This window comes from Maniola hyperantus, chromosome 1, assembly GCF_902806685.2.
Source record: "Maniola hyperantus chromosome 1, iAphHyp1.2, whole genome shotgun sequence".
In the NCBI taxonomy this organism is placed as follows: Eukaryota; Metazoa; Arthropoda; class Insecta; order Lepidoptera; family Nymphalidae; genus Maniola; species Maniola hyperantus.
In genome coordinates this window covers 1124349-1136410 of record NC_048536.1, presented here as the reverse complement: position 1 = coordinate 1136410, position 12062 = coordinate 1124349, and the positions used below count along the sequence as shown (strand labels likewise).

General features: G+C 38.6%; 2 protein-coding genes across 2 annotated transcripts in view; both read right to left on the bottom strand.

Annotated features, from left to right (window-relative positions):
• EMC5 (ER membrane protein complex subunit 5) overlaps nucleotides 1–12062 on the bottom strand; it is a 216113-nt gene that overhangs the window by 175296 nt on the left and 28755 nt on the right. The gene's annotated exons all lie outside the window — the stretch shown is intronic.
• The window catches only part of wb (wing blister), a 222021-nt gene continuing 214165 nt past the window's right edge, over nucleotides 4207–12062 (bottom strand). Inside the window, exons 47-51 of the mRNA XM_069501061.1 lie at nucleotides 11384–11530; nucleotides 10417–10558; nucleotides 9472–9635; nucleotides 7572–7776; nucleotides 4207–6873 (exon numbers count right to left, since the gene is read on the bottom strand). Coding sequence (XP_069357162.1) covers nucleotides 6731–6873; nucleotides 7572–7776; nucleotides 9472–9635; nucleotides 10417–10558; nucleotides 11384–11530 — 801 coding nt within the window. The 3' untranslated portion in view covers nucleotides 4207–6730. The remainder of the gene's footprint in view (nucleotides 6874–7571; nucleotides 7777–9471; nucleotides 9636–10416; nucleotides 10559–11383; nucleotides 11531–12062) is intronic.

The window sequence follows — 12062 nt, the reverse complement described above, 5'->3', positions numbered from 1 at the left end:
CATGTATGTTGCAGACAATCTCTAAACTGGCAGGTCTAAATCTAAGGCTAAGCAGGTCTAATAAATTAATGTCGTAATGGTATACTTTTCTGCACCAAGCAAGAAAGGGACAGCAATCAGCATGTTATTTAGACCTGTCATTTTGGTTTAGAGATTATGTAGAACATAAAGCCACATTAACACACACAAAAAAAGGCAGTAAAAGGTTAAGGTAAATCAACGTAAAATCATTCAAATATTCTAGTATTTTTACAGTGACAAGATTTATTCCTCACACATTTTTAGAGCCTCTAGCTCAACCGGTAAAGGAGTGGACTGAAAACCGAAAGGTCGACGACGACGGTTCAAACCCCGCCCGTTGCATTATTGTCGTACCTACTCCTAGCACAAGCCTGACGCTTAGTTGGAGAGGAAAGGGGAATATTAGTCATTTAACATGGCTAATATTCTTTATATTAAAAAAAAAAAAAAAAAACACTTTGCCAAATTCTTGTCTATGTAAGTATGTACATTCGTCTGAAATTACCTTTTCCTCTTCGTGTTGTATCAAATCGCTCAACAAGGAATAACCATAAAAAATACCTATTAGTAATATTATAAAAGACGATCATCAAATAATATTAGTATAGCACCAATTTCATTCCTACACAAAACTTGACTATATTAAGATTTCACCTGTTCTCTTTTACTTAATGAGGAAGTTTCCAGGTTAGCTACGTTCGAAAAAAAATTCATAAATGGCGCTAAATACTACCTATATCTATATGATCTATGCTTTAGGTCGAGTCAGTCCTTACGTTTCTTCCCCGATGCAAAATTAATTAATTACTTATTATAGTTCACAGATTTTGTGGGGAAGAAACGTAAGGAAAACTGCAGTGCACGCTAGCTGTTACTCTTCATCTATGTCATTGATTGACACGACCTAAACATTAAAGCATAGATCATATAGATAATTAGTATTATTTTTCGTTTTTAGTGGTAGCAGCGCCATCTATGATTTTTTTTTTCGAACGTTGCCTGGAAACCTCATTGCGTTAATCTTAGTTTAGTTTTAGTATTGTGTAGACTAAAATTGGCTTCATGACATTGTCTTCATTCATTATTATTACTTAGATGCAACTATTATCGAGTACTTTCTCGCTTAGTGTAAGAGGAAACTACGCCTTTTCCCAAACGTGCGAAATTCCGACCGAAATACCGATCGAGCCATTTCTTTCGAGTTTGTACAAGTTTTACATCTCGATAACCACTATAACGTCAAAGTAAAAAGGACTTAAACTACCTTTTAAGGTTGAGTTCTAGAGAACGTACTTTGGCTTTGTTCAGACTTAAAGAGTTAATTAAAGACAGATTTATGTCTCTATCATGGGTCTGTCTCGTTTCAAATCAAAGTAAAGTCTTAGCAATGCTAAAGTATGCTGTGTAAATCTCAGCATTTGTCGAGTTACAGCCAACGTACCATCAAAGCAGAAACTTTGCGAGATAATAAATCGGCAATACATACCTCAAAACAAGGAGCTTTTTGTTCATTTTACTTTGACGTTTTATTGTTTCGATACTCGAAATCGAATTAACGTTGACGACTTTTTCCAAACTCCTACTTCGACAACGTAATTCGAAAAGTCCGGCTGCAAGTTCGCGCGTTTTACGAAGAGGTTTTAATCTGGACAATTCATTGCAATGTATTGCGATACATTATTAGTTGAACTTAAGTTTTTTTTTTTTTAAATTACAAATATTTTCGATTGTGTAGCAATTTAATGTCAAAATAGGATTTTGGGATTTAGGCAGGTAGTTTGATTTTGTATTTTTCATAAATTGTATTATGTTTTTTGTAACTAATAGTCTCAGATTGAAGGAATAAGATAGACGGAAGATGGGGTGTCAGATTAGAAGCTGAGCGTAGATAGTACTAGTAATAAAGGTACGTAAAGTAATACAGGAACGTTTGCTTTCTCATTCACACTAAAAAGAGAGCACAGATAAAGTTACTTATGTGATAAACAGAGACGCAGCTAACCTATATTTGTCCCTTATCGTGTAACTGGTTTTTTTCAAGAATACATACAATGAATGCAACTTTAGTTGCAAAACTAACTTTGAGAATTCATGGCGTAATTGTATATCTCATTAGTTATTTACTTGTTTTCACATAAAAAACGTTTAATACAAATATTATTGTTGATCGGTTAATACAAATATTGACTACTAAAAAATTGTAATAATTGTCGTGTTATTCATCGTTACGTCGTGCTATCGCTATCTCATACGCGGTTACACAGTACTTCAATCTACCTTTATTACTCTATCTACGAAGCTGAGACATCTGGGGCAGTGAACTGGCTACTCTTAAGACGTGGCAAGTGTTCCGTCTATCTTTTTACTTTTAGTCCATGTAATATTATAATTATAATGCATAATTTCTAAATTGTCCAGGCGTCCTAAGAGAGTGTGGATTGCTGAACTGAGGGTCGGGGTATCTTATAGGAGGGCAATTCTGCTGACTGGTTTGTGACTCATAGGCTAAAATCTAGGCAGAACGATAAGTACAGCTAGCTTCTGAATAATTAGCCCTTATTTACATAAATCATAGGCTAAAAAAAATACTTTTATGAGTAGCGCACAGCACAGCAAACAGCCGCACTCAGAGTCGCTTAATCGTTACTAAAGGCATTAATTAGTATAGATAAGGAATGCCTTAAGTGACGATTAAGCGACTCTGAATGCAGCTGTTAGACTCATTACACACGGTCAACTAGTCGCCCGGCAACTCAGTCGACGGCGACCGTTAGAATCTGTAATTTATATGGAAGTTGCCGTGTCTAGATGTGCACGAAGTCGTCGCAACTTTGTAATGAGCCGTGAGTAATGGATCTAAAGGATTTACGAAAGGACAAGTCAATAATCGAGTAATTTTAATTATGCATACAAAATGACTTCTCCCGCGCCATTCTGACTATGTGTCATGTCAAAAGTACGATTTTAGTCCTTATTTTAAAGGTGAAGGTCGATTCCGGAAAATCTGCATCGATTATTATTACTTGCAACAATTGCAATGCAAGCCAATCGTAAGCGCCAAGCGGGCATCAACCAATCAGAGGTCATTGCGATCGTGACATTGTAGCTGTCATTCTACCGCAGTCACCGTACTTTTGACATGACAGTTGACCCATAGAGTTAAAATGGCGCGTAGAAGTCATTTTGTATAGACTACACTTATTTAGATTGTTATAAAATGTTCTGTTACTATGAGTTACAGACCAGCCGGCGTTAAACCAGTTTGTGATGTAACAACACCTTAAATAATAAAGAAATAAATGTTTTTTATTGCCAAAGTGGGCTTTTATTTACGAACCTCATACAAATTACAATAAATACGAACAATATTATGTACAAAATTAAGTAAAACTTAAGTAGATTTGTTTCATTTTAAACTATTGAACACGAAACTTATGCACTAATTTGGTGAAGTTTTAACTTTTTTTCTAAAAACTCGAATTACTGAGATTTTAACTTTTTGTTTGACAACTCGAAATACTGCGAATTTAACTTTTCGTCTGAAAACTCAAATTACTACCAATTGCATGAGCGAATATTATCCAACTATATTATTATGATTTATTTTGAATAGGTGCCTACGAGAATTAGTTAATTTTAAAAATTGGTTATTATAGGTAGGTACTTATTACAGTTTAATATTTCGTGTTTATCTATTAAAGCTGGATCTTATTAATAGTATGTACAAAATTCACAAAAATAAAATAATATAGGTAGGTAGGTATACAAAAAATTAAAGAAATACATTACCTACCTAGTATTTTAATCTAGTGACTACATTATGTTTAAATGCATTTATTTTCAAAAATCTTCACAAAGTGATAGGTAGGTATCAAAACTAACTTTTTTTAAATTGATGTAATAAGAACTACGCCACATTTAGGGATGCGCGAAGCGTTGCGCGGCGCGTCATGCGATTATTTCGTTATCCTTTATCACCCGCAGCGCGGAGAACAATCGGACACGGCAAAAACGTGCCCAAGGGCCGCAAGCCAAGAGTGGCACTCCCTAGCCAACGTAGAAAAACCGACCAAGTGCGAATCAGGCTCGCGCACTGAAGGTTCTGTACTACAGTCGTATTTTTTCGACATTTTGCACGATAAATCAAAAACTGATGATGATGATGATGCATAAAAATAAATTAAAATCTGTTTTATGATGCACAAGTGAAGCCCTTTCATATAATACCCCACTTGATATAACTAGTTATCTTACTTTGAAAATTGAAAACACTAATTATTAGTTCATGACCACAATTAAAAATTTTTGTGCGATGTAACCACAAATTTACGGTTTCCAGATTTTTCCCCTTATGCCTGCTCTAAGACCTACCTGCCTGGGAAGTACCCTGTAGGTTTCTTGGCAGAAAGACAGACAACAAAGTGATCCTATAAGGATACCGTTTTTCCTTTTGAGGTACGGAACCCTAACAACATTACCGGGGCACTAAATTGCCCTGCGCCCCACCCGGGTGAGAAGGTCAGGTCTGAGGGTCGCACTCCCGTCTGGCCTGAGGCCAACGGAGCGGACCTGCACTACTAACCAGACACCCACCATGCCGCCAGGACCGCCGCTAGCGAAGCTGTGGCGCCTACCAAAGTGGGGTTACCTAACTAACTCTATCGCGAGCAAATCTGCCAAACGCGCGTGACAACGCTTCTGCATGGACGCTCATAATACCGGCTATCAGCAAATTTAATTTGGACGCGCTACGCTCCGCGCAACGCCATGCATCTACTGAACGAGGCCTTATAGATTTCCTTGTCTCTTCAGGAATAATTAGAAAAAGATGGCGGTGTTATTATTGTGTTGTGAGTCCTTGGAGTAAGTACTTATATATTCTAATCTACTTATTACGTTACAATAAATTATAATAATCACACGAATTACATTATAATAGTTATTTACAATTACTTATTATTAAAAATGAATACTGCTCGTTGTTAGTAATAACTTTACTGTATTATGTACACAATGAGTATTTTAGTCATGGTGACTGCGTTCTTACAATATTTAACCGTAGGTAGTATGCTTATAGTCCGCGACATGTTGAGATGGCAATCGGGGTATGAGATGGGGGGACGCCTTCCCTCCCCGATTGCAATCTCTACCTGTCGCGTGCTAAACCTACCTATTTCTAGAATATCATTAGGTATAGCAACCCACTAGCAACCACTCAGTGTGCTAGGTGTGACTCAAAGGGAAACAAATCCCATTGAGTCACAGTGTTACTCTATGGGAAAACAATTCCGAAAAAATCCCGTTGAGTCACAGTGTTACTCACGGGGGTGTGACTCAATGGGAATAACCCCTGTCATGTATGTATCTATTAACCGTTCACTATAACTTGATCCCTGCCGTCATGTTGGCACCATTGCTTTGTTTTCTTTATGCTTTATTCCTTAGAACTTAGGGTTTATTATTATGTGATTTGCAATGGTGCCAACATAACGTCAGGCGTCCAGTTATAGTGAACGGTAAATACTTGGTTTTTCTGTTTTTCTACTTCCGGAATTTCGTTAGATTCGTTAAGTAGGTACTAGTTTTAGGCATGAAAATTATTAGGAATGGCACAGAAAATAATTATTATTATAAAATTGTACTTGATTCAACTACTTTATTTATGCTTCCAGCTCTGATTCCCTAGGATAGCGTGCTGCCTTGAACCAAATCGCTGTCATCATACCATCTTGATGGACAACCTTTCAGTGACGTCATTCGACATCCGATAGTATAGGTAGGTACCCTATCCGCGGAGAAGTTAGTATAGCGCTCTCCCTGTTACTTAATCCCATACAAATGATAGAGACAAAAATCTCAGCGCTAACCATTATGAGACACCAACCAATCACAAACGAAACTATGCTTTGTAATAGAATTTCAAATGTTTTTGAAAACGTCATTTTCGAATTGAATTTCGAATGTTTTTTGAAAAGATGTTTGTGATTGGTTGGTACTGAGATTTTTACCTCTATCATTTGTATGGGATTACGTACAGATTAGCTATAGGTACATAATTCTTAACGTGGATAGGGTATACCTAGTACCGAATTGTTGGGACCGCAATTTGACAGTTCCCCTACCCTACCCTACCCTAGGAAACTAGAGCTTTAAATTGTTACTGTACTTACTTTAAAAAGCTTATAAGTAATTATGTACAATTGATATAATCGTTGTATACCAGCCTCTAAACATAGCCTCGTTTGCTTATCAAAATAGTATTTTGTTTAAGTTGATGTGATGGCGTCTCAAGTTTTAAATCAATAATAGCTAAGCAAAGACTCGAAACTCTACTCATAACACTCGACCATCTGTGGGGTGATTCCCTAACTCCAACACAGAATGGTAGCCATCGATGGCATTTGGCATTTATTTTTAATCCATTGAAGGTTTTCTACGAAAAATTGTTTTGATGTCACTCAGTGAAGTAGCAATGTATAACCAACCAATGTTGCTGTCCAAAGTTCAACGCATCCGCGGAATAAGTTAGTACAGCGCTCCCTCTGTTACGTATCTACCCATACGAATGATAGAGTCATGCTTGACTCTATCATTTGTATGGATTTGTAAAGAGCGCTAGGTATATGGACTTAATTCCGCGGATAGAGTATAGTAGCATCTATAACATTCCTCCCTTTCCATTGAAAGTCCGTCACAAAATAAATCAGCTTCACTGTGCAACTGGGCAGGAATCCAGCAGAACGTTGTGTTTAGAACGCGCGTTCTTCCACTCGCGGGGCGTTCCTCCCACGATGACGTCACGGATGCAGCCCTTGAAGTTCTCACGACCTTCTGCCAGCTCAGACGCGCCTTCTGTAAATATCATCATCAGGATTAACCCATCGCCGGTCCACTACTGAACACGGGTCTCCTCTCGGAATGAGGTCTGCAAATGTGGTATCTATTGTGGTATACATATATAAAATGGGGGTAGCACAAACCAATTTTACCTTTTAAATAGGTAGTTAACTATCAGATGGAGAAATCTCTAGACCCCATGAATTTATCAGTGTAAGCTGAAGATTTCGCTTGCTACATTTCTGGTGTCAAAAGAGTTTGTGGCCAGTCACATAATATTATAAGAAATTATTTGAGTAAAATGCTGATGCGTGCCAGATGGCACTCTATTCATAGATTTTAGAAGACTCCGCAGAACGTAAAAATGTTGCCGAATGTTCTAAAGCCAATTTCTGGTAAAATGCGGCAAGTTCAAGAGCAGTTTCAGCTTTCTTTGCAACGTAACAAATTGTAACGCTGTAACGTCTTGTAAGCTCTAGGCTAAGACTCACACCTATTTACCGTTATTTAGTACGAGCCTGACAATTTCTAAAGAAAACCGCGAAGAGCTGCTTTCAATGATTCTGGAAAACTATTCAAGATATATTTAACTGGTAGGTAATCCGCCAACGTATCTATAGTGCTGCATCGAGGCATCTTCTAGGCAAGTGCGTTTCACTTTAGGCTGCAACGTCACTTTGCAGCTAGTCAATTATTGAAAATAATGTACACACCAGGCAATCCTCCAATATATAGAGGGGCATCCAACGCAGCGGTGGACGCAGCAGGCAGCAGCGCAGGCGCAGCTCGCTCGTCGGGCGCCGCATCTAGCGCGAGCCAGACACTATTTCGTGACACCCGCGCGCGCACCGCGTGCCAGCGTCCGTCGCACACGCGCGCACTTGACTCCACGCGCGCTCCGCCCAGGCTTATAACCACCTGGTGAAAGAAAGTAATTTTCAATGAAGAAGATGACTAGTCTAAATATATAATAACTAGCTGATCCCCGCGGCTTCGCCCGCGTAGATTTAGGTTTTTAAAGATCCCGTATAGCCTATGTCACTCCGGAATAATGTAGCTTTCTACTGGTTAAAGAATTTTTAAAATCGGTTCAGTAGTTCCAAAGATTTCCCCCTACAAACAAACTTAACGACATTACCTCTTTATATAATATTAAAGATCCCGTATAGCCTATGTCACTCAGGAATAATGTAGCTTTCTACTGGTGAAAGAATTTTTAAAATCGGTTCAGTAGTTCTAAAGATTACCCCCTACAAACAAACTTAACGACATAACGGGCCGTGCAGCAGAAATCGTAATATTTTAATTTCGCCATAACTTCAAAACCAAACGTCCAATTTTAATCATTCAAAGACCAAATATTATCTCCATAAACTGTTCTTAGTGATGAAATCATTTATTTTGATAAGGATTAATAGCATGAGTAAAATAAACGCGTTTAAATGTAGTCCAAAAAAAATTCAAGATTTTTAAATAAAAAAATGGTTGCTGTGCCTCACTCGACATAGATGGGTATAGTGTGTCGCGGACTTTTTTGTAGATATTTATAAGATCTACAATTAATTAGAACATTTTATGGTTCTATCTTTTATAGTTTAGGCAGCGTACGCAAAATAAGTAACTTTTCTGGTTGATTTTTTACACCTTGTGTCCGAAAAACCCAAATATCTTACGGAACCCTATTTTTTTCCAAAATAAAATATAGCCTATGTTACTCGTGGATAATGTAGCTTTCGAATGGTGAAAGAATTTTTAAAATCGGTCCAGTAGTTTTTGAGCCTATTCAGTACAATCAAACAAACAAACAAACAAACAAACAAACAAACAAAGTTTTCCTCTTTATAATATTAGTGTAGATAATAAATTATTAAATAAATTAATAAATTATTTTTTATTGATCAAAAACATACATAGGTTACAAGTACATCTGCATATTTAAAAGTAACAAATACATGCTTATAATAAGATACCAATTTTGTTAAGTATACAGAAATACCGACTGTCCCTAAGTTAGGTATATACCTGTGTTTTAGGCGACAGCACTCTCCTTAAAATTCATGACTCATTTTATAATAGAAAGGAAATGAAAACGGCATGTAAGGTAGGTATAAAATTAAACATATTTACACTATTTCAGTTTTCTAACAGAGGTGTGCGTTTGTGTGTGTGTGTGTGTGTGGAAAATATAAAAGGAAAAGGTGACTGACTGACTGACTGATCTATCAACGCACAGCTCAAACTACTGGACGGATCGGGCTGAAATTTGGGATGCAGATAGCTATTATGACGTAGGCATCCGCTAAGAAAGGATTTTTGAAAATTCAAACTCTAAGGGGGTGAAATAGGGGTTTGAAATTTGTGTAGTCCACGCGGACAAAGTCGCGAGCATAAGCTAGTTACCAATAAAATTGTACTAACTATACCCTTTCCGCGGAATGCAGTTAGTAAAGCGCTCTCTCTGTTACGTACCATTTTAAGTTACCTACCAACCAATCACAAACATGATTTTAAAAACATTCGAAATTCAATTGGGATATCACAATTCAATTGAATTTCACTTTTTTTGGTTGTTGGTTGGTGACGCCTTACTTGACGCGGTTGCAGAAGCCTTACCGTCCCATCCTTCAGCTCGAGCAATGCGCCGGCGATCGCAGCCAGCACCCCCGCCCCGCTCGCGGCGCGGAACTGCAGCCTCAGCTCTGTGGACTCTCCCTCTCCACCCTCGATACCCTCCCCGGCTCCGTTCCAACCCCCGGGCCACTCCGCGTATGCGTCACCTGAGGATTTGCAAAGAGGAATGCTATCAAATTAGTATCAGTCAAACTAGCATTAGCGCCCGTGTGCAATCAAAAGGCTTATAAAAAAAAACCGGCCAAGTGCGAGTCAGGCTCGCGCACCGGGTTTCCGTACTATACAGTCGTATTTTTCGTAATTTTGAAATCAAAAACTATTAGGTATGCATAAAAATAAACAAAAATCTGTCTTAAAATGTACAGGTAAACCCACTTGATATTTTTTTTTTTTTTTTTTTTTTTATTAGATATGCCAACGATAAATTGTAACAACATTCACAAATATTAAAAACATGTCACAAACAATTCCAGTCCTACTACAATCATCAATTATAGGCATAATTACAGCATTACGTAAGTCTCCGATTGTGTTAACAATAAGCTACCTACATTACAAACTTTTAACAGTAACCACTAATTAATAAATATAATCTACAGCTAAATTAATAGATACAATTGCTAAATTCATAAAATTAGTTGCTCATTACATAAAAATTAATTATATATAATTATCTTACTTCGAAAATTGAAAATAATAATTACTAGTTCATGACCACAATTTAATTTTTTTGTGTGATGTAACCACAAATTCACAGTTTTCAGATTTTTCCCCTAACGTCTGCTATAAGTCCTACCTACCTGCCAAATTTCATGATTCTAGGTCAACAGGAAGTATCCTGTAGGTTTCTTGACAGACCGACAGACAGTTTTGGGATGTCTGATGGCTTCATCAAAGTAGTTTTTGGAAAGCGGTTAGCAGTGTTACCTGCGAAGTGAGCTCCTCTCTCGATGTGCGGGAAGCACTGCCCAACCGAGGTGTGAGCTCGCGCGTCCCTGACCAGGTCCTCCGCGCGGCCGTTGATCGTCACCCGCCTGATGCAGCCCACGAAGCCGCCGACGCGCAACATCTGGGGTACGGAAAATAATTAATTATTTTGCCAGCGGTTATCATTATGATGAGACCAGTGGCGGCAGCATATAGAGACGTAAATTCGTTCGTTCCTCTAATTCCCCTAAGGTACTTTTTTTGTGAAATTTTGTCTATATGTCGATTTGGTGTGTTTCCTTCTCCTTCCGTTAGCGGTTGAGTTCATGTATATCTACTAATGAACTAAATTTCAGCTCGCTACCTTCAGAATCTGTTCGAGTTCTAAATTCTTCAGCCAACCTATACCTATCGTATCGCTAAATTCCTTGTCGGCACGATTTCGCGTGTAGTGTGAAGTGGCTCTAATGCCAATGCTTGGCGCGGCGTGGCATTGCCCGCTGCTTATTCAATTAAATGCCATTCGGTCAGGAGTGCGCTGTGATTTGTGCGCGTGGGCCGCAATTTGTTGCGAACCATTTGCGGCTTTAACTTAGCAATTGACTGATGCGTTGGATATAATCTTGTTACTATAACAAGTATAACTGACTGTAGTAGAATAACTGACTGTAGAAGTAAGACTGACTGACTGAATGATCTACCAACGCACAGCTCAAACTACTGGAAAGATCGGGCTGAAATTTGGCATGCATAGCTATTATGACCTAGGCATCCTTTAAAAAGGATTTATGAAAATTCAACCCCTAAGGGGGTGTAATAGGGGTTTGAAATTTGTGTAGTCCACGCGACCGAAGTCGCGAGCATAAGCTAGTAGGTACACCACAATTGCATACACTGGCTAATCTCTGTGCAGATTGGCCGGCGCGGCGTGGCCAAAATTCGGTCGGGAGGACAATATTACACTTACCGAATTAGGGACATGCGGCACGAGGGCCTCGGGCGGCGGGCCCCCGAAGTAGAGCCGCGCGGCGCGCGAGTGCGGCGGCGCGCGTGCAGTGGCCGCCGCGCCGCCGCTTGACAGCACGATGCGGCTCCGCGATATGCGCACTGTCACCTGCAACCGGTGATAGTAGCCGTTACGACATTGACCTCCTATTTGGGGGGTCGAGGGTTCAATACCGGGCTTGAAATTCAAATCATTTATTCAAATTGGGTACCATTGTACCTACACTTTTTGATTGTCAAATTGTGGAATTTGTGAGATAGGTAATAATGGTAATAAATTATTTACGTAAAAAAACTTTCAGAGCTCGAACCTCTAAACCTTTTCAGAGTCATGTGCGTTTTAAGTATAGAATAGAATAGAATAGAATGTTTTTTTTATTCATGTAAACTTTTTAAAAGTGCTTATGAATAGTCAGGTAGTTTTAATTTACCACTGGTTCGGAATGCCGTTCCTACCGAGAAGAACCAGCAAGAAACTCGGCGGTTGCTCTTTTTAATTTTTCAATTTACAATGTTATTATACCGTACTATACAAGCCATTGCAGCCCCGTGCATTGCTGGAGCGAGTCAAATCCAAGCTTTTTTATCGTTTACATAGTCTGCGACTGTATAATATGCTTTTTTTAGGAGCATACTTTTAA